The following is a 24,088-nucleotide window of genomic DNA, read 5'->3' as shown; positions in this document are numbered from 1 at the left end:
TGGGGAGGTGGAGTAGAGTAACACTGCATAAAACACTATTAAGCTTCTACAAAGGGAAAGGCTTCTATTTATAGAAAAAAGTAAGCTTCTAACCAAACAAACTAATTCTAGAATTTTCTAGATCAATTTGGTCAATTTTTGACCATTTTTGGGTCAGTTTAGCTTACTTTTTGAAACTAGACTTGAATTAGAAGAGAGGAGAGATGAAACTAGACTTGAATTAGGAGAGAGGAGAGATGAAATATCTCAATATTTGAGAATTTAAAACTCCACCACACATGTGAAATAGGCGCCTCCTTCATGAGGGGGAATCCCCACTCTGGAGGTGTCAAAATTTTATTTTTTTAGTATTTCCTTTGGTCCTTCGTCCACTCTTCATCTTATCTGAGTATTTACTCATTCTTGGGAGGGTTTTCTTTATTTCTTCAATTTATCTCCTCCATACATTTGGATGAACCCTCAGAACCTTAATTTAAATTTTTTGAAAAATCTAGAACCTTAGGATAAGGCCTTTTGAACAGATTGTAATTTATTTCTAATGCACCTTCTGAAAATCTTTTTGAACTTTTGTTTTGGGAAAATTTATTTTAATAAGAAGAGATATTTTTGCATCCAAAAATATCTAAAATCTGAATAACCTCTCTCTAGAACATTTTCCCTCTCTAAGCCAAAATGGATAGAAACAAGATCTTTTATTATTCTGAAGAGGCAATTGATTACAAGGGAAGATACTGGACATCTTGAGGGGCTGGGGAGAGAATCTTACATTCTCTCCCACTTGAAAAATGCGAGATGTCCTCGTCTCGCAAACTTTCAGGTGGCATCTTCAAAAGGATAGAACTTCCATTTAACCACCAATAATTCTCTCATAATTCTATTCCTGCTGAGAACCTTTTCTCGAACATCAAGGATTTCTTCAGGTTGGAGTTCCATCTGCCCTTGGGTTGAAGAAGTTAAGATTTCATCATCAAGCACGTGATTCGGGCTTGGTATATACTTTTTAAGAAGGTTGACATGAAATACATTATGTACTTTAAGTTGAGGAGGCAGAAGAAGCTCGTAGGCTAAGTCACCTACTTTCTTTGTAATCAAATATGATCCACAATATCTGGGGGATAACTTCTTGTACTTCCCAAGAGATAGAGAAATTCTTTTGGGGCATACTCGAATGAAGACCATATCTGCTTCTTTGAATTTTTTGTATATCCTCTTCTTATCTGCATACTGCATTTGTCTATCGTGGGTAACTTTTATATCTTTGCGAATTGACTGCATCTGCTGCTCCATGTTGTCAAGCATCTGTCTGGACATCTCGACCCTAATCAATGGGTCGGACCAAGTTAATGGAGTTAAGCAATCTTATCCATATAGAGCTTTGAAAGGGCTCATCCCAATGCTTCAGTGTGATAAGAAGCATTGTAGTAGGCAAACTCGACTAGGTGCAGATAGCTTAGCCACTTCTTGGGTTCCCTGTCCACAGCATGACCGAAGTATATCTTCGATTACTTGGTTCACCCTTTCAGTTTGACCATCGGTCTCGGGGTGGTAAGTTGTGTTGAGATCCAAGAAAGTTTCTACTGCTTTGAAAAATGCTGTCCAGAATCTTGACGGGAACTTGGGATCTCGATCACTTACTATTCTCCTGGGTAGGCCATGCAATCTGAAGATTTCCTTGAGGAACACTGGCCACATCCACTGTAGTGTAGGTTTCTTTTACTGGAATCAGACGGGCAACTTTGGTTAGTCTATCAACTACCACACGAAGATGGAGTTGTAACCTAATTGCACTGAAGGTAATCCAGTAACAAAATCCATACTGATACATTCCCACTTCATCTGGGGGATGTCTAATGGATGTAACTTCCCACGCATTTTTACTCTCTCGGCCTTGACTTTCTGACAGATCAGACACATTGACGTACATGATTAAGTATATCCTTTTTTAGACCAGGCCAAAAGAAGCTTTTCTTCACAGACACGTAGGTTTTGATGAAACCTGGATGTCCTACAATAAGACTGTCATGGGCTTCATTTAGAATTTGACCCTTAATTCCCTCATCATTGGGAATGCATAGCCTGCGATTATAATACATAATTCCATCATCCAGGTTGTACCCTTGACTCGGCTCAACTCCTGTGGAGTTTTGCTTTCCTGGGTAGCAATAGGGCCAAAGAATCTATCCTGCATGATCTTCTCTCTTGCTTCAATAATCAAAGGATTTGACACTACAGTAATTGCAAGCAAGGAGGCTTTTTTGCTGTGACAGCATCTGCTACCACATTTTCTTTGCCTGGGCGGTACTTGATTTCAAAATCAAATTCATGCAGGGTCTGCATCCACCTTCTTTGGCGCATGTTGAGATCCTTCTGAGTGAAGATCCACTTTAAGCTCTGATGATCTGTCATCAAAGTGAATCTTTGACCCAGTAGGTAATGTCTCCACAACTTCAGGGCATATACTATCGAAAGTAGTTCGAGGTCGTGGACAGCATAATTTCTCTCATGCGTTCTAAGTTTTCGAGATTCATAGGCCACTGCATGACCTTCCTGCATGAGTGCATCTCCCAAGGCAAAACCATTGGCATCAGTTATTACTACCTCAAAGGGTAGAAAGAATTGTGGCAACTTCAGAATGGGATTGGTTACCAAGGCGATCTTCAGCTTATCAAAAGCACTCTGGCACCTGGCAAACCATTGAAACGGGATATTCTTCTTGAGAAGATTAGTCAAGGGGAAGCTATGAGAGCATACTTTGGTATAAAAATTCTATACCGACTAGTCAATACCAAGAATCCTCTGACTTCTTTCATTGTCTTTGGTTCAGGCCAATCTATGAGTGCTTGGACTTTTGCGGAATCTAGAGAAATTCCATCTTTGGATACCAGAAAGCCCAAGTATTCAACATGATCGGCAGAGAAAGCACATTTGCTCTTTTTTACAAAGAGTTGGTGCTTCCTTAGAATCTCAAGAACTTTTCTGACATGAGCTTCATGGTCAGCTACATTCTTTGAGTAAATTAGAATACCATCAAAGAAAATAAGAACAAAATCATCCAAGTACTCTGAGAATGTCCTGCATTAGGGGATTGAATGTAGCTGGGGCATTTGTCAATCCAAACGGCATGACAGTGAATTCATAATGCCCATACCGAGTATTGATGGGCTGTCTTCGGGATATCTTTCTCATTAATCCTGATCTGATAATACCCTGATTTGAGATCTATCTTTGTGAAGATCTGGGCTCCACTTAGCCTGTCCACAAGCTCATCAATTTTGGGGATAGGATACTTATTCTTAACTGTCAGCTGATTGAGACCTCTGTAGTCCACACAGAGTCTTAGCGTTCCATCTTTCTTTTTCTGAAAGAGAACTGGTGCACCCCAAGGTGAAACACTAGGTCTTACAAACCCTTGTTCTAACAACTGTCTAAGCTATTCCTTGAGTTCGATGGCTTCAGGAACTGGCATTTTGTACGTGCGCAGGGCTACTAGCTGAGCTCTGGGGGTCAATTCTATCACATGATCTACTTCTCGAATTGGAGGTATCCTGTTAATTCTACTCGGAATAAATAATCATAATCACTTAACCATTCAGGTTCTTTAGCTTTTAACTCTGTGTCTACTGGATTTATTTTGACAACATAAATGAGCTGCTTCTTTCTAAGTCCTTTTAGTAACTTAGAAGCCTTTACTAACTGCAGACTTGGGGATCCTGAAATTTCAGTTCCTTGAACTTTATTTCCGTGAAGGTCACGGAAGGAAATGGTTCCGTTATGACAATGAATGTCAGCTTGATTTTTGTGGAGCCAATCCATTCCAAGGATCCCATCGAAAACTCCCAAAGGTATAACTCTGAACTGACAATCAGCTAAATTTCCATTTAGATTGAACTGAATACGATCTGTCTCAAGGTGAGTGAAAAGAATCTTCCCCCACTGGCTAATTCAACTTGCATAGGTTTCCTTGATTTTTGTTCTAAGACTAGCTTACGCAAGCATCCTAGGGAGATGAAAGAATGAGTACTGCCTGAATCAATCAAAAGCTTAAAAGGCTTACCCTGATACTTAGCTGGAGTATGGATGACGGAGAATTGGCGATTTGGCCCTTGGTTTTCAATTGTTGCATAAATCTGTCCTCTTTCCTCTTCCACTACTTCTGCTATTGTGAGTGCTCTAGCTGCTGCTGCAGAACTCTTTCTCTTTGGTTGCCCCAATTCTGGGAAGGAGTTCTGAAGCTACTTTGGACAGAGGCAGATGGTGAAGCTGGAGTTCTCCTGGGATTGCCCTTATTTTAGCGAGATAGACCCTGATTTGACTGATAGGAAGGGGCTGGTCTCTGCACTCTCGGTCCTTAACTTCCCTGTCCCCTTAACATGACAGGAGTCGGGCAGTCTTTTAGCTGGTGACCAAAACCCTGACATCCAAAATACCGGTTTACTTCTGAGCTCATCCCTTCGAATCCTTGAAAGAGGTGGGGCTCCTGAGAAAGTGTTCTGTAGGAAGGGTCTTCCTTCACTTCTGAATCTTCGAATATCCTGATTCTGATTTGGACCTTGCTCTCTTTGGGGGAGGAAAGTTTGAAGTACTTCTCGGGGTTTAGAATCTTTTAAAATTAGAGGGTGCAGGCTTCGACGGGACCTTAACTACAAAGGCTTTGGCAAAGTCCTTTGCCATTCTTACTGCTTCAGCGCCATTGAGACAGGTTTGGCATTCTTTACTAAGGTGTCCAATGGCTCGTTCATTCCTCAAATGAACCTGGCCATCAGCTGCTCTTCATCCAATTGTGGAGAATATTTGAGGAGAAGGGCAAAAGCTTGATGGTACTCTTCAATTGTCCAGCTATCCTGCGAATTTTTTTACAAAACATTGTTTATTATCAAAAGTTTTCGATATATACATAGAGTATCACGGCTCCCAAAATCATTGCCTCAATTGCGTACGCATAAAGAAGCGAAACTGCCAAGGAGACATACCAAGGTACACACGATTCATTATAGAAAGAGGTGCTGTAATTCTACTTCTAGGGATAAATCGGCTAAGAAGCCTAAAAACTCGGCATGAAATTCTGAAGTTCCTAGGTGAATGATCAAAGAGTTGAACATGCTAAACAAGACCTAGCCTTATCAGAATCATGGCTAAGGAAATATTTTGCCTAAGCCTCTGACGCTGACTGGTACTGACATTAATACATCGTCCTCCAAAGAACCACATATACCGACATCGCTCAATAGGATCAGGAAAGTAAAGACTCTCAAAATGACATGCGAGTCTCACTCTGCTTACTCGGATCGTTAGCAGAGTTGATGAGGTGCTCGAATGCAAAGGCTATCATATCTTGACTCTGGGAGAGTTCAGGAATGCCAGATAGATTCGAGGTATCCATCTATAAATTTCCAATTCAATTTATGAGTTTTTAATTTTTAAAGTTCATTCAACATAATATTAACAAGTGAAAACATTATTTCCCAGATTTACTTTAAAATTTTAAGGCGCTTTGATACCAACTGTAGGATCCCACTGCCCCCTCCACACACCGGATTCCCGGTAGCTCGCAGTGGAAGCAACTCCCTCATGCGCAGGGCAGGGTTTCCCACTTGGGGCCTCGCCGCCGTCGAATGTCTGGGCACGCACGAGACTAAGCTGGTGGTCATTCCAAAAATTGAAACTAGAAAAATTCCCATGCCCGAAAAACAGGGACGATTCCACCATTTTGAATTTCTTAAAACGAATTTTTCTAACAAGATCAAGAAGGGATTCTCTCACATAGTATTTACTTATTCATTTACCAATATTCATGATGAAGGTTAGTTTAGTATCTTGACCTTGTTTGAAAAATTCTACCGTTTCATAGAAAATTTTCTCTCACAGAGTATTTACTTATTCATTTACCAATATTCATGGGATTTAAACATAGGATTAAAAAGAACTCTTATTTTGATATAAAAAATTCTTTATGCATCTATTTATGCATAAAATCCAACTTCTATGGAAATAACACTTTTATATAAAAGAAAATCCTTTTATGCATCTATTTATGTAAAAAAATCAATTTTGATAAAAGTAACACTTTTATAACTAACAAAATTCTTTTATGCATAAAAATCAATATTGGTGAAAGTAACACTTTTATAATAAAAATTTCATTTTATGCATAAAACAACATTGATGAAAGTAACACTTTTATAATAAAAAAATTTATTTCAAATATACATCTTTCTATGCATAGAATTTAAATCTAATGAAAATCACTCTTTTATAATTAAAAAAAATAACCAATATGCATCTTTCTATGTATAGAATTTAAATCTAATGAAAATCACTCTTTTATAATAATAAAAAAATAACCAATATGCATCTTTCTATGCATAAAATTTAAATCTAATGAAAATCACTCTTTTATAATAAAAAAATAACCAATATGCATCTTTCTATGCATAGAATTTAAATCTAATGAAAATCACTCTTTTATAATTAAAAAAAATAACCAATATGCATCTTTCTATGCATAGAATTTAAATCTAATGAGAATCATTCTTTTATAATAATAAAAAATAACCAATATGCATCTTTCTATGCATAGAATTTAAATCTAATGAAAATCACTCTTTTATAATTAAAAAATAACCAATATGCATCTTTCTATGCATAGAATTTAAATCTAATGAAAATCACTCTTTTATAATTAAAAAAATAACCAATATGCATCTTTTTATGCATAGAATTTAAATCTAATAAAAATCACTCTTTTATAATTAAAAAATAACCAATATGCATCTTTCTATGCATAGAATTTAAATCTAATGAAAATCACTCTTTTATAATAAAAAAATAACCAATATGCATCTTTCTACGCATAGAATTTAAATTTTAATGAAAATAACACTTATATAATAAAAATATTTCTACTATGCATTTTTTTATGCCTAGATTGAAAATAACACTTTTAGAATACACAAATGGTGGGGATTACTCCTTTTGAATAATAAAAGATAAAACTTATTTCACAAAATTTAAGAAAATTTTGCCATATGGCTGATCATTTTTCAGTTTTTTCTATCCTCAAGTTACTTAAAAATTATCCCAAATGGTTTAAAGCATTCTAAACTAATCAAATTGCACTTTTAAAAGAGAAAAAATATGAAAAGTTTAATTCTAACAATTTGATTACTTATCTAGGATAAAGAAAGGCTGAATTTAAGAATGAAGAGAGGGGGAAAGCCTTTCCATTGAATATGGTTGTATGTCAATGGCTTAAATATGTTCATTCTATTCATCTACTTTTCTAAATTAAGGGGATAGCCATGCATCTACTTTTCTAAATTTAAGAAAAAGTCATGCATTTACTTTTCTAAATTTAGTGGATAGCCATGCAAAGTCCCTTTTTGCTTTTAGCTTTGTGTATCTATAAATATAACCCTTGCCTCTTACTCTAATCCTCACTTCCAAATCTTATTGCCTGCCTCTCCCTCTCATTGCATTTCTCTCCCTCACCATCATTCTCTTCCTTACAACGTTCACCATCATCAACTAACCTTTGTTGATCTCTAATGGCTTCTTTTAATGGCCCGAGTTATACTCTGAAGGGAAACATGGATAGGGTTTGCAAAGATTTGTGCAAGAAAACAGACGAAGATACGATAAAACATCTGAGAATCACGACAAAAGCCCGCAATGGAGCAAGATGCTAGCGACGATGAGCCTATTAATTCTGGTGATTTGTATATGTGGAATTTGAAGATTAGAAGCACTATCGGCACTTGGCAGAGTTATGGTACATTGCCGAAGAGACAGAGGAGCCCCTACGAGAGGAGTTAAAGAATAGAGTAGCCCAAAACAACGCATAGGTGTAGGAACCGCAGGTAGTTATGGTATGTTATCAATTGTAAACAATGTTTGATTAGCCCTTATGAGTACATAGTTATCTTTAGCCCGAGAGGATGATGTAATAACTTTTATGGAATAAAGTGGTCTCAACTATAGATTGCCTTGTCTTTTGTATTAATTGCCTTGTCAAATTTTTGGTTTATTGTTGTTTTGATTAATTAAATGAAATTTTCAGTTTGTTGTCATGTTTTGAATACTAGTTATGATAGAAGAGTTATATTTCGAAGTTGTATGTGAATACTAGTTATGATAGAAGAGTTATGAATACTAGTTATGATAGAAGAGTTATATTTCGAAGTTGTATGTGAATGAACTTGGTTTTATTTGTAATTGAAACCGGTATTTTGGATCCTAAGGATTTGATGTCGTCATGTTCTTCTCTCTCGCTCTCTCTCCCTCTCCCTCTTCTTGTTAAAAAATTATGCCATGACCTCAATCATAATTGAAAAATTATTCACTTTAATAAATTTACATTCTTCACTGTTTCTTATGAAACAGTACACAAGGCATACTAGATATCATGCCTAAAATGAAATTATCTTGTATGTATAATTATAAACATTATTCACCTTGTCAATTTTACTCGCATACAATGATATAAGGTCATATGCAAAGGATTCAAGTGACATACAATCACATGTAAAGGCATGTAATAACATGCAACACTATGCAAATGACACAACACTATGCAAATGACATACAACACCTCAATTGTACTCGCATACAATGATATAAGGTCATATGCAAAGGATTCAAATGACATACAATCACATGTAAAGGCATGTAATAACATGCAACACTATGCAAATGACATACAACACTATGCAAAAGGGCAAGAAGTACCATGTAATAACATGCACATGTAATAACATACAACTGCAATGCCATGGCATGCACATGTAATAACATACAGCTGCAATGCCATGGCATGCCATGTACTACAATGTATTCTAATGGAATATACATGCATTGACATACAAAAGGATAATAAAGAGTAGGCAATGTCATGCAAACGCAAAAATACAAATGTAGAAAATAAACTCAAATGCAATGCTATGCAAAGTCATGTGAAGATATGGGAGAGAGAAAGAGAGAGAAACAAGGTGAAAGAGAGACGTGGGGCAAAGGGAGGGAAGAAGAGATTATGCATAGGGAGAGTGGGACAAGGAGAGAGAGAGAGAGAGAGAGAGAGAGAGAGAGAGGGGGGTGGGAAAGGAGAGAGAGGGTGGGTGGGACAGTGAAAGGGAGGGAGGGAGAGAAGAGAGAGGGAGAGTGGGAGAAGGAGAGAGAGGGAGGATGGGAGAGTGAAAGGGAGGGAGGAGAGGGAAATGAATGAGAGAGGGGGGGGGGGGAGAGGGTGGGAGAAGGAGAGGGAGGATGGGTTGGAGAGTGAAAGGGAGGGAGGGAGAGGGCAATGAAGGAGAGAGAGGGGGGGAGGATATAGAGAGCTACCAAAGAGAGCAAAGAATAGAGAGAGTTAGCAAAGAGAAGGATAGAGAGAGTGAGAGAGTGAGAGAGAGAGAGAGAGAGAGAGAGAAGGATAGAGAGAGAGAGAGAGGGTGAGAGGCCACCATGAGACCTCCATGAAACCTACTAGAAGAGAATAAGGCAACTCCAACCGCTGGATATAGGAACTCTAACCGGCTAAAGTCATCCACACATGTCTGAACTCCCCTGAACTACTCGACTCCCCCTAGTCCTACTACCCATGTCCTCTCATTACTCCCCCCTTTTGGAAGAGTTTTCGTCCTCAAAAACAACCTTCTTCCGATCTATCCTTCCAAAGGGCTAATAGGATTAATCCAAGTGTTGGGATGACAAAAATACAAAGAATAAAAGAAAATACCCCAAAAATGAGTAAATGCTCACATAAGATGAAGAGTTGATTGAGTACAGGGTTTATTAGTTAAAAAATAAGGTATATTAGTAAAAGAAATGGGATATTTTAGTAAAATGATGCATTTTTGACACCTCAGCAAGGAGGGAAAGCCACTTGAGGTAGGCTCCTTTTTTATCATCATTGCTTGACATTTTTAAGTCAAAAAAATCAAGATATTTCATCTCTCATCTCTCCTGGTGCAAACTAGATCAAAAAGGGGGCCAAACTGGATCAAAAAGGGAGCCAAACTGGATCAAAAAGGGGGACTAAACTGATGCAAATCTTGTCCGAATTGGGTCAAACTGAAGCTAGAAGGCTCTAGAACCCAGTTGCACTTGGTTAGTGGCCTCCCTCACCTATAAATACACCCTCACTCCTTTGTATTTTCATCTTTGTGAATTTACATGCCATTATTATCTTCATTTTAGTGTAATTTCTATTATCCCTCTATTTGCCTCTTCTCTTGGGAGCTTTGGAGCTTCTCTATTCTCCATCCTCTCTTAAAGATTACCCTCCCCCTCTTGGTGACCAAGGACTTGCTTGTGGACTTCACTTCTATCCATAGAATCAAGCCAAAATCAAGGGTAAGCTCTAATTTAATGGTTTTTTATATTCCTCTCAATGATTTTCTTCTTCTCAACCCCTCTAAAGCTTGAGAAGCTTTCAATGGAATGGTTTTCTCTTGAAATCAAGTTTTTCAATGATTCATAATGTTTAATTAGATTAATACTAATCTTTATACTTAATTATAATATTTTCTTTAAGAAAATCTCTCTTTTGGAAATATTAATCATCTTTATGCTTAGATCCTTGTTAGAAGGATGATTCTCAATGATAATCTCTTTATTTTAATCAAAACTCTAGGCTTGATAAGCTAGAGAAAGAGATTAGGTATTTTCATGATTTTTTAATTCTTTTTAGCTTGATTATGAGTAAGAAAAATCATATTAACTCATTCTAAATTGAAAGAGGGTTATGCTAACATTTTTAGAAATGAGGAATGGTTATTTTAGTGTATACATAATTTAATTTTAGTCTAAAAGAAGAGTTTCTATCATATTTCCATTACAAGTATTCATTTTAAAATAAAAAATTGAACATTCTTAGTAATTGCAGCAAATGGTAAAATTTTTCAGAAAAAAGATAAATCTTATTTTTATGCATAATTTTAATACAACAAAAAGAGGAATTCCTATCATATTCTAGACATATATATTTTTATGCTAAAAGTGGAGTTTTGGGCATTATTCAATAGTCAAAAAAATAAAGAAAGTTATGCACAAATTTTATAGAATCATTCAATGGATGTGATTGATTGTAGGAATGACAAGAACCGATGTGAATGAATGTAGGAATGATAAGAATGGATGTGAATGAATGTAGAAATGATGAGAATGGATGTGATATGATGTGAATAGATGTGAATGGATGTGAATGGATGTGAATGAATGTAGGAATGATGAGAATGGATGTGAATGGATACACGAATAGAGGTGAATGGATGTAAATGGATGTGAATAGATGTGAATGGATGTGATATGATGTGAATAGAGGTGAATGGATGTAAATGGATGTGATATGATGTGACTGGATGTGATATGATATGAATGGATGTGAATGAATGTAGGAATGATGAGAATGGATGTGATATGATGTGAATAGATGTGAATGGATATGAATGAATGTAGGAATGATGAGAATGGATGTGAATAGATGTGAATGGATGTGATATGATGTGAATAGAGATGAATGGGTATAAATGGATGCACGATATGATGTAACTGGATGTGAATGGATGTGATATGATGTGACTGGATGTGAATGGATGTGAGTGGATGTGATATGATGTGAATGGAGATGAATAGATGTGAATGGATGTGAATGGATGTGATATGATGTGAATGGAGGTGAATGGATGGGAATGGATGTGATATGATGTGAATAGATGTTAATGGATGTGAATGGATGTGATATGATGTGATATGGATGTGATATGATATGAATGGATGTTAATGGATGGATGTAAATGGATGTTAATGGATGTTAATGGATGGATGTAAATGGATGTGATATGATGTGATATGGATGTGATATGATGTGAATGGATGTGAATGGATATGAATGGATGTGATATGAATATGAATGGATGTGATATGATGTGAATGGATATGATATGATGTGAATGGATGTAGGACGATGTGAATGGATATGATTTGATTTAGAAATGATGTGAATGGATGTAGGTTCAATGGGAATAGATATGAATGGATGTGGAATGAACTGGCACCATCCCAGCTCTTGGAGTGTTCAAGCATCTCAATGCAAGCTGCTTCCAAGGAAATCCGGGCCTATGTGGGCCAATCATTCAAAAGCAATGCATTCACCTCTTTAACAAACATCATCAATTCAATTGGAAGGTTATCCTTGTCATTGTCTTGCCTTCGTCCATAGTAGGCGGATTTCTGCTACTACTAGCCTTGCTTTGTTACTTTCATCATAACCCATTCCAAAAGGTGGAAGTTTTCATGAGCTTGCGAGGACCAAAACGATACACAGTTGACGAGCTTATGAAAGCAACACAAGGCTACTCCGAGGTGAATCTTCTTGGGCAAGGTGGTCTAAGCTTAGTGTACAAAGGAGTACTCTCAAATGGTATGATTATTGCTGTGAAGAAACTAAAGGATGTATCATGCTCTCATGAAGCACTACTGCAAGAGATCAGCAAGTTGAGGCACAGAAATCTTGTTCAAATTTTAGGATGTGTCCTCAACCTAGAAGTGAAAGCATTGGTGTTAGAATACATGTCAAATGGGACTCTCTCGAATATTACCTGCATCATCATGATGGTAAATCTTATGGGTTGAGTTGGGAGATGTTCATGAGGATAGCAATTGTGGTATTGCTTCTTTCCTTCCGTCGATACGAGAGAGATGCTTCTCTCCTTCCACTAATATGAGAGAGAGAGAGAGAGAGATTGAGAGAGAGAGAGATTACTCTCTTACGCAGCTGTAAAGAAAGCAGGGGAGAAAGCTTCCTGCTGCTGTGTTGATCACCGAAAATTGTTGAAGAATAGGGATGTCGAACATTACTATGCTTGAACAGGCTCCAGAAACCTTAGCTTAGGGTTGATTTTTATGATTATTAAGACTTAAAGAAAAGCTTTATGTCGTCTCTCTTTGTTACGATAGGTGTTAGCAGAACTGCTGTGCAGCAATGGAGAGAGAGAGAGAGCCTTGCATGTGCGTCGTTTTTGTAGTCGACTGCTGGTTGTGTGGAGCTTGGTCGGTCGGGTGCGGACTGTGTGCGAGCGGCTCTTGTGTGCTCTGACAAGGCTGTGTGTCGCTGTTGATCTCCACATGATGGCCTATTAGCTGTTGTGCGCTTATCGGCTACGCTGTTGACTTTTGTTGTGTGCTAGCTGTGCGACAGCTGAGACAACCATATGCTATGGCTATTGGCTCTGTAGACGTATATGCCATCGACGTCTTCACAACCAGCACACTTGGGTGGTTGTTTGTGCTTGGTGGCTGCTGTATCACAGTGCGCCGCTTGCGCACGCACCCCCCGCTTGCGCTTCTCGTGCGGACAGATAACGAGAGAGAGAGAGAGAGAGAGAGAGAGAGAGGTTGCTCTCAAAGTTGATAAAGCGATAAAGCCCTCCTTCCCATCGGACAAGTAACGTCACAGAGAGAGAGGGCGAATAGTTACTCTCCTCCACGGTTTGTAAAAGTGCAAAGAGAGAAGATGCCGTTGAACGGCAACGCGCAGCTGTTGTGTGCTTCCAGGTATCAGAACAAGGTTGTGATGGGGCATTTGACTAGCACGTAGATTGCATAGCTCTAGTACTAGTGAGAGGCCACAGTGAAACTTGCTAGAAGAGAATAGGGCAACTCTCCACCCAACCAGATATAGGAACCCTAGTAGGCTAAAATAGCCCTGGCTGTCCGCACATGTCCAAACTCCCCTAGTTTGAAGCGCCCGACTCCCCCTAGTCCTACCCATGTTCTGACAGAGGGGGAGGATAGAGAGAGTGAGTAAAGAGAAGGATAGAGAGAGTGAAAAGGAGGGAGGGAGAAGGAGATGAAGGAGAGTGAGAGAGGGGGAGGGAAGAGGGTTGGACAAGGAGAGAGAGGGAGGGAGGGAGAGGGAAATGAAGGAGAGAGAGAGAGGGGGGGGAGGATAGACAGAGCTACCAAAGAGAGCAAAGGATAGAGAGAGTTAGCTACGAGAATGATAAAGAGAGAGAGAAAGAGAGAGAGAGAGAGAGAGAGAGAGAGCCAATAGAAGGATAGAGAGAGAGAGAGGGGGGGGGAGGATAGAGAGAGTAAGTAAAGAGAAGGATAGAGAGAGTGAGAGGGGGAGAGTGAAAAGGGAGGGAGGAAGAGGGAGATGAAGGAGAGTGAGTAGAGAGAGAAAGGAAGGAGCAAGGTTGGTGGTGTGGGATGGGTTGGTGGGCTGGGCTGGGCAGTGGTGGGCGGAGATGATGGTGGCAATAGTTAGAGAGAGATTGTTCAAGTAGAGAAAGAGGGCGGCCAAGAAAAGCTCCCTCAAAAATCACACTCGAAATTAAGGAAAGCTCTTCAGCTTTGAGAAACTAGCATTTCGCACACAAATTTGCAATTGGGTAGAGGAATCGAAAGTAACATGCACACAAAAAAGGAAATAAGAAATCAGAGAAAGAAAGCTAGCATTCCGTTGCAGATAATAAAAAAACAAAAAGCATACGGAATAGCATAGGCTCTTTTAGAAGAAGTGCAAAGAACACTCACTAGATGAGTGAGCTTTCTTTTTTACACAATAAAGATTGTGGAGATCGGCAACACCTTCTCGAGCAGTTTGTATCCTAGAACAAGCAAGATCAATTGGGTGATCTCCTACATGTGACATGGTGGATGAGCAAGCTTTCTTTTTTACACAATGAAGATTGTGGAGATCAGCATCACCTTTATGAGGAGTTTGTATCCTAGAACAAGGATCAATAGAGTGTGTAGGAAGATCTCCTACATGTGACATGGTGGATGTTGAGGAGTCGGTCTTTGAGAGCAGAGCGATGGAGTGACAGAGCAAGGAAGGAGATGGAAACCATGGTGAAGGGCTCTTCTTCTGATTTGTGATGCGGGAGCCATCTTGCACGGGCAGAAGATAGATGGAATAAACTGAAATTAGTGCACTACATGACAGAGCAAGGAAGAAGATTCAACAATCACAGGAGAGGGGGGCAAGATTTACAAAACAAAAAAAAAAAAGGTCAAAAAAAGAAAATAAGAGTGAACAACACATGGCCATGGCCAAGGCCAAGAACTCATCCAAACACACACCTTCACCAATTGCTCTACCGCACTGCTTTCCAGCACAAGCTATTTGCAACAAGGTCATGGAAGGCCTGGTCGCGGTGGACAGGTGGACGTGCAGGAAGGGCCAGGCCTTCTTCCTCACGCACATGCATGCGGATCACACCAAGGGCCTCTCGGAGCGATGGCAGCAGGGCCCCCTCTACTGCTCCCGCATCACGGCCGCCCTCCTCCTCCTCAAGTTCCCCTCCTTCGACGGCTCCCTCATCCACGTCCTGCCCCTCGGAACCCCCTCCTTGATACCCCTCCCCAAAAACCAATTGCTCGAGGTCACCCCCATCGACGCAGACCATTGCCCTGGTATATGCGCTCACCTTTGTTTTTCTCATGTACATTATCATTCATGGCCAAAATTTCTCCTGTTTTGATCTGATCTTTACTGTTCCTAGGCTCTGTCATGTTTGTTTTCCGTGGAGCCTTTGGCTGCATCCTCCACACTGGTGACTTTCGTTGGGAATTCGGCAGCCCCAAGCTGGACGCCATCAAGCGCTGCATAGCCGCGGCCACGGGCGGCTCTCGTGTGGACCTCCTTTGCTTGGACAACACTTTCTGCAATGCCCGCTTCTCTTTTCCTCCCCGGCATGTCGCCGCACAGCAGGTTCCCTACCTACCCTCTCCTGTTTTGCATCAAGAAAGTTTCGTATTCTCAAGGCTTATCTTAGTAGGGTTGTGCATTGCTATAGTATCTTTTGTGCGGGTGCAAGTGCACATGCTATGCGAGTCACACACTCCATATGCAGCTGTGGATGGAAATCTTACGTGAGTTGCTCATTTGTTGCGTTTTACATACCCAAACATGATTTATCCATGATTTTCACTACAATGAGGTGCATTTTTTCTTAGTAGTGCTCTTCTACTATGAGAATTTCCATGGCAAGTAAAGTGCTGGTTTCGGTTCTTTAGGGGCGATGAATTCTTGCCCTCCTATTGCCATGTGGCAGGGTAATATTTCACATAGTGGGTTGGGGTCAACTTGACCCCTCTATATAGGGCTAAATGCCCATTGGTCTCCCCTTATCCCCCCTTTATTGGTGGTCTCACGGATGTTTAGGTGGGGGGGTTTGGGACTTGGCCGATTGATGGCCATCTTGCGTGTGCTGCGCCTCTGTTCGCTGAGTGCGTTCTTTCATGGTATCAGAGCCTCGTTGGCTCCTGCACGGCATCGGGCTTCGCATCTGAGTCTCGTCGGCTCCTGCGCGGCATTGGGTTTTGCTTCTAAGGGGATGTTGGAATGAAATCTTGCCCTCTTGCTCCTCTTGCTGCCATGTGGCAGCGTAATATCCCACATAATGGGTTGGGGTCAACTTACCCTCTATATAGGGCATTGGTCTCCCCTCATGCCCCACCTTTATGGTGGTTTCACGGGATCTTCAGGTGTGTGGGGGGGGGACCTAGCTGGTCGTTGGCCTCCGTCCGCGTTCTATGCTTCCGCTCGTGTGATGCTTTGTTGTTCTGCATTCTTTCAGATTAGCCATTTTACTTCTAACACTAAATGTAAAGGATATTCTATATGAAGCATATCCTGGTAGTATGATCTCTTCCATGTAGAGTTCTTGATGTACCTATTTTTCACCCCAAGATATTGAGGATGGCTATTTCACGAGTGAGAGGGAACGAGCGAGAGCGCGTTCCGAGCGGAGGGGCACTGATTTGTAATGAACATGAAGACATGTCATGTGCATCACAGATGCCATGGACATTTCTAGGGCTAAATCCAGAAGGGGCAAGCAGATAAAGACTATGAACTAGTAGAAGATGGACATGGAGCAGGACTTGGAGCAAAGCATGGATCAGAAGGGCTGTCGGCTGCATGGAGGCTGACATCAGCATGACCAAAGGGCTGTCGGCTGCAGGACAGAGGGTGCTGGCAGCAGGCGCATCCAAGAGAACCAGTCGGCTGCATTTTAATTGATTTTATGAATCAATAACTGGCCGACCAGCAGTCGGCCAGTTTCCCACATGCTCCAAGGCCTATATAAAGGCAGACTTGCTCAAGGTCTTAGTCATTCTCTCCCACTAGGGGATTGGATCATTAGAGGTCCCATAGGGGACAGATTTTAGGGTTAACAACCTTTTTATGAAGGCAGCCCATGGCTGCAAAGATATGTACCTTTTTGTACCATAGTATATACTGAATTTCCAGCACTTCTCACTCTCTCTCTCTCTACTCTCTCTCTACCTGCGTTTTTGCATCAGATGGTGCGTTTTTGCATCAGAAGGTTTTCAAGAGTGTTTAGGGCTGAAAGAAGACTCCCTAGAGCTTCCGCGCGTTACATTGGTATCAGAGCATCAGGCTCAGCAAAGCTAAACACTGATTCAGTCCCATATGATGGTGTACAGGTCCAAGGTACAGGAAAGTACACGGATTCGAAGCCCAAGGCAGGAACACAGATCGGGAAGAACTCCCAGGAGGTTTGTTGGTGGTGTTCCACAGTGCCAGATGGGGATGGCAGTTCCGTGAGCCAGATGGGTTCTAAGGGAACGGTCCCAAGGGAGGTTGATCCTCCAAGGGTGATGTGAGAGTGCCAGACTCAGTTCCAAGAACGAAGACCAAGACGGTGTTCAGAGCCAGGGCAGGAATGGATTGTGGACTAGAGGAAGACCAGATGCATAGATCTTCATTAGAGACAGAGTGGTTTGGAGAACAGATCGGATTTTCAGAGAAAAAGTTTGCCAGGGATGGATGATGACAGAGGGACTTCGGAACAGGATTGGGATGATGACAGTCATCCAAGAGCAGGTTGGATTCCCGTCATCAAGTTTAGCAGAGGGGGATGTCATGTGCATCACAGATGCCATGGACATTTCTAGGGCTAAATCCAGAAGGGGCAAGCAGATAAAGACTATGAACTAGTAGAAGATTGACATGGAGCAGGACTTGGAGCAAAGCATGGATCAGAAGGGCTGTCGGCTGCATGGAGGCTGACATCAGCATGACCAAAGGGCTGTCGGCTGAAGGACAGAGGGTGCTGGCAGCAGGCGCATCCAAGAGAACCAGTCGGCTGCATTTTAATTGATTTTATGAATCAATAACTGGCCGACCAGCAGTCGGCCAGTTTCCCACATGCTCCAAGGCCTATATAAAGGCAGACTTGCTCAAGGTCTTAGTCATTCTCTCCCACTAGGGGATTGGATCATTAGAGGTCCCATAGGGGACAGATTTTAGGGTTAACAACCTTTTTATGAAGGCAGCCCATGGCTGCAAAGATATGTACCTTTTTGTACCATAGTATATACTGAATTTCCAGCACTTCTCACTCTCTCTCTCTCTCTACTCTCTCTCTACCTGCGTTTTTGCATCAGATGGTGCGTTTTTGCATTAGAAGGTTTTCAAGAGTGTTTAGGGCTGAAAGAAGACTCCCCAGAGCTTCTGCGCGTTACATGACACTTGTAGTATTTTATTCATGAATATATCACCGTTGGATCGTCCAACCACAACCTTAATTTTTATAGGGAAAAAAAACTGGACCACAACAAGAAAAACTCAAACGGTGAATCTTAACTTTTGTTGAAGAAAAAAGTCTGACAACAACAAGAAACCTTAAACCAGGAAATCCCCAACAAAAAAAATTGAGATTACCAAGATGTCTCCAAGAACTCTATTGGAGCTGGCAGCAAAAATATTAGAAATAAAGTTTAAGTGAAGTATTGGTTGAAATAAAGTTATCATATTCTTTTGTATTTCAAGTATTAGAAATGTACCCGTGATTACCAAGATTCCACCCAGCTTCTCAATTGGATCTCAAATGGGTAAAAAAAATGAGCACGGGACCTTCTTTTATAAGGAGATAGACATGAAGAAGTAACTAAATTGGATTAATTCAAAATTTGGTGAGTGGATTAAGCTAACTCTAAAGTCACCTTACACTTGGTTGGAAAATAAACTAAATTGTATATAAGTGCTCACCGATTAAGTGGATTAAGTTAACTCTAAAGTCGCCTTACACTTGGTTGGAAAATACAAAAGAATATGATAGCTTTATTTCAACCAATCATCTTTGATATGCCTGCAGTCCCCAGGAACTCTGTTGAGACTGGTAGCAAAAAAAAACTGGGAACCAGTCCGCGAAGCCTACTACAGACTCGTGGCAACCATCGCGAGTACTCTTCTCACTGCCTTGAACACATCTGCTCAACCTCGTTTTGCAAACAAGCTTCTTTGTGCTTTGAGAGACGTGCCAACCTCTTGCACGCTTGCAATTAAACTTTGAAGTTTGTAATTTTCAGACTCATTCATAGCAGCGCTCTCTCTCTCTCTCTCTCTCTCTCTCTCTAGATAGTATTATAGAGGTTTTTCCTTTGCGCTTTCTATTACAGGATCTTTTCTCCAAGTACAAGATTTCAACAAATTTTATAAATTACTTTAAATAAGTAAACCTTAGAAGAAGAATTAAATGGAAAACTTAAACGAAAAAATATTTATGAACACAAGACAAAAGCATTGGGTCCAATCTGCTCTCCATATGTAAGACCTGCGGTCTCACATATAAGTATTTCAATGATTTATTAAGATATTGTCAAATCCCCACGGATCCCCTCGTGATCGATCTTAGTTCGAAACTCGAATCCTGCAAACAAACGAACAAACAAACAAGCAAGGGGGTGCTGGCCTGTCTCACCTCCCAACCATGACAGCCGTGGGCAAGCCCCCAGTCTTGGCTGTCCCCACCGAGCCACGAGCTGAGCTAACTAGAATGACGTATCGACCAATCTCCTCCTCGCGAGTCGCGACGTTCCATACCACCACGAAGCTGCCCTCGCGGGCCTCGAGACTGCTGTTGGCCTCGGCTGCGTAAAGCAGGTGAACGTCTGCACTAGATCCAGGCTCCAAGACCATAGAGCTCTCACAAACTCGCGAGACTCTCTATAATACAATAACTAACCTTGGCCACCCTTTTATAGGCTCTTGGCCGGTCATCGGGCGTCCACACTTGATCGCCCGCCCGTCCATACTTGGGTGCCCGCCCGTTAGTATTTCCCTAACTCAGCTCGTCAATCAGCCTGCCTAGTTCCAAGCTTCCCCAAGCCTCGAAACTAGTCTTGCATGCGTGTAGCACACGGTAGATACACACTGTGCACATGACATACTCCCCTTCCTCTAAGAGCTCACTCCTGAGCTCACTAAAAAACCAGGGTAATCTCTCTGAAGAGTAGTCAATGTCTCCCATGTAGCGTCCTCCTCAACACGATCCTTCCACTTGATCTTGTATTCCGTGATAAGCGTATTACGCAATCGTCGTTCACGAAATCCAAGAATCTTTTCAGGTTCGTGCGGAACAAATGTCATGTCTTGGACGTCTATAATTTCTTGAGGAGTAACTAACTGATCTGCTCCACCCAGTACTTCCTTAAGTCTACTTACATGAAATACAGGATGACCTTTCACATGAGAAGGCAAATCCAATTCATATGCAACTGAACCAATCCGTCGTGTAATACGAAATGGTCCACAGTATCTAGGGGATAATTTCGGAGATCTACCTGTCCGTAAAGTCTCGAAAATCTTTCGGAACTCGCAAATACACCATCGTTCCTTCAGAGAACTCTCTCGGTGAACGATGTCTATTAGAATAAAAGTTGTCTCGGTCTTGAGCACTTCTAATAGATTCCTTTGCAACTTGTAACATTTCCTGCATATCTTGCAAAAAATTACGTGCTGCATCATGCTGAAGTCCTGAGAATCCTACTATAACAGGTGATCTTGGTTAAAAACCATACATAAGCATGAAAGGACTAAACCCTGTACTCGTATGCTTAGTACTGTTATATGCAAATTCTAACATAGGAAGATAATCCTCCCATGAACTCTGTCTTTTGGATACATATGCTCGAAGCATATCCTCCAAAATCTGATTCACTCTTTCAGTCTGGCCATCAGATTGAGGATGATCAGAGGAACTCAAATTCAAAGTTGTTTCCAACTTCTCAAAAACAAGTTTCAAAAAATCACTCGTAAACTTAGAGTCCCTATCACTGACTATGTCCTGCGGTAACCCGTACAGTCTAAATAATTGCTCGATAAACTGCCGAGCTAATTGCGTAGCTGTAATAGTCTTTCGAGTCGGTAAAAATCTAGCCATTTTTGTCAAGCGATCTACCACAACCCAAATAGAATCGTGGCCGTGATGTGTTCTTGGCAATCCGGTAATAAAATCCATGGAAATACTTTTCCATTTATTACTTGGGATTTGCAAAGGATGCAACAACCCAGCCTGTCTAAAGCATTCAGCTTTATTTGCGTGACAAATTTGACACTTGAGAACATAATCTTCTACATACCCTTTCATCTTCGGCCAATAAAAAGTGTGTTTCACTAATGATAATGTCCTGTGTACCCTAGGGTGTCCAGCAGAAGGGGCGTCGTGACACTCCCTCAGAATCTTGGACCTAATGTCCGGGATCTGTGGTACACAAATTTTGTCATTACGGAACAGTAAACCATTCCGAATCATCCACTGACCTCCTGCAGCCTGTATAGTAGACTGCTCAGTCATCGAGTCTTGGTCAATCAATGAGCTCCCGTCCTGGATCTTCTGCCAAAATGGACCAAAATAACTATCAGTCCTGCAAAGCCCTCTCAATGACTGAAATAAGTCAGTAGAAATCTCGGTGAACGACAAAGTATTCACCTCTCTAATTCGACTAAGCGCATCTGCAATATTATTCATGGACCCTTTCTGATAACGGATCTCAAAATCAAAATCTTGCATTAACTCTGTCCAACGAGCTTTCCTGCCTCTCAAATCATCCGCATCACACACATACTTGATTGACTGATGATCAGTCAATACCACAAACTTGGAGCCATATAAATAATGTCTCCAAACCTTGAGAGCATGAATCACAGCATAAAGCTCCTTCTCAAGGGTTGGCCAACGAGATTGAGTGTCGTCTAGCTTTTTACTTTCAAAAGCAATCGGTCTACCATCTTGAAATAAAGCAGCCCCGATAGCATAGTCACTGGCATCAGTTTCAAGAACATAAGGCCGACTAGGATCAGGCAATGCTAAGATAGGTGCTTCCTTGACTTTATCTTTCAAAAGTCTGAAGGCCATATCCAAATCGTTATTCCAAGTGATAGGCTGATTTGACTTACGTCCACGACCTTTCAATAAGTCGGTCATAGGTAGTGTGAGCTGAGAGTATTCCCGTACAGATTTCCGAAGAAAAACAACAAAACTGAGAAAAGAACGAAGTTGTTGCACTGTTTGCGGTATAGGTCAGTCCAAAACCTTCTGAACGCGGTCATAGTCAATGCTCAAGCCATCTCTAGTGATCTTGTGTCCCAAGTAAATGATGTCGGTCATAAAGAACTCACATTTACTCAATTTAGCATATAGTCGATTCTGTCTTAAAATAGATAAGACAATCGTGAGGTGTCTGACATGATCCTCAAGAGTACGACTATAAATCAAAATATCATCCAGGAACACCACCACAAATTTCCCCAAATGTTCACGAAAAAGATCGTTCATCATTTGCTGGAAAGTGGCTGGAGCATTGGTTAACCCAAAAGGTAATACGAGAAATTCGTAATGGCCATACCTAGTCCGAAAGGCGGTTCTTTCGACATGCCTTTCATGAATACGTATCTGGTGGTAGCCAGTGCGTAAATCTATCTTCGTGAAATATTTCGCTCCTGCTAACCAGTCAATCAGGTCATCTGATCTAGGGAGAGGATAACGGTTCTTAATGGTCAGCTTGTTCAATCTCTTGTAATCTATACACATTCTCCAAGTATTGTCCTCCTTTCTCCTAAGCAACACAGGTGCACCCCAAGGTGATTTACTTGGACGGATCTGGCCCATCCTCAAATAATCTTCGAGTTGTTTGCCAAAGAGGTGATAGTCCAAGTGGTAAAGTGTTTGCCTAGGACCGAAAGGTCTTGGGTTCAAACCCTGCTTGGACCCCTCGGCGGCACCTCTCATTCGCACTCTCCATAAGCTTCCCTTTCGGTGTCGATCGTGTTCTGGCCGCCTTTCCCAGGAGGACTCCAGTGTAGCCCCTCCGCTCTCTGTGGTTGTGTGCGCTCGTCGCCCTCTTCAGAGGGCCGTGTAGATGGTCTTGTAGCTCTCGACACCAGCGTGGCTGGGACGTTGAGCGAGTTGTAATGTTAACTATTAGTAGGATCTCTCTCCCGGAAAAAAAAAAAATCATCTTCGAGTTGTTTAGCCAACTCATCTTCCTCAGCTTGGCTCATCCTATAAGGTGGAATACTGACAGGATGAGCACCAGGGATCAAGTCAATACGATGATCTACTGCCCGTTCAGGTGGTAAACCCGATGGCAATTCCTTAGGAAATACATCTTGAAATGAATCAAGTATCTTCTGTAATTCTTTGCTTTCAAACACACTTAATTCATTCACATCCATGGAAGGGATGAGAAAAGAAGAAAGTGGAATCAATACACAATGGAAAGCGGTATACAAAGAAGAATCCATTATATTTCCAAAATCAATTGTATTTACAAGAGGTCCCTGAGAGGGATGGATACAATCACCTAAAATACTATACTTGGTGTCCCTATGCTGAAAAGAAAAAATATGACTAGACCAATCTATCTGGACGTCAAGAGTCTTAAACCACTCAATCTCTAATAACAAGTCTACATTTTCCAGATGCATAACATAGCATTCCAGAGTATCTTTGTAGTCCTGAATCTGGATTGGAAGCATCTCCACCTTGCGATCCCAAACTTGTCTTCCCGCAGGTAGACGTACCTCATAGGTATGGTCGCTAAGTGTCGTATCAAGACTCAATTTCTGCACAAGTTTGTAGTTAACAAAGTTATGCGAACTGCCAGGGTCTAAAAGAATGTGAACCTTATGGCTATTCACTTCTCCATAAACTCGGAGAAGATCATGCATGCCAAATACCTTAGAATTGAACAGACAATCAGAACAAGTACTAGGGCGAGAAAGTACAGTAATTGACTTACTTGTCAAAGACAACTGGTTAGCTGCCTTTGGCTTGGG

At 40.9% G+C, this 24,088-nt stretch overlaps 1 protein-coding gene across 1 annotated transcript in view; it reads left to right on the top strand.

Moving 5' to 3' along the window:
* Positions 1-15,049: 15,049 nt before the first annotated feature.
* The window catches only part of LOC147610960 (uncharacterized), a 48,439-nt gene continuing 39,400 nt past the window's right edge, over positions 15,050-24,088 (top strand). Inside the window, exons 1-2 of the mRNA XM_086785619.1 lie at positions 15,050-15,411; positions 15,501-15,709. Of these exons, the coding sequence (XP_086641745.1) occupies positions 15,135-15,411; positions 15,501-15,709 (486 nt within the window). The 5' untranslated portion in view covers positions 15,050-15,134. The remainder of the gene's footprint in view (positions 15,412-15,500; positions 15,710-24,088) is intronic.

The sequence above is a fragment of the Cibotium barometz genome, chromosome 48 (assembly GCF_041138505.1).
Source record: "Cibotium barometz isolate CiBa-2024 chromosome 48, ASM4113850v1, whole genome shotgun sequence".
NCBI classification, from domain to species: Eukaryota; Viridiplantae; Streptophyta; class Polypodiopsida; order Cyatheales; family Cibotiaceae; genus Cibotium; species Cibotium barometz.
This window is presented reverse-complemented; position numbering and strand designations above follow the sequence as displayed.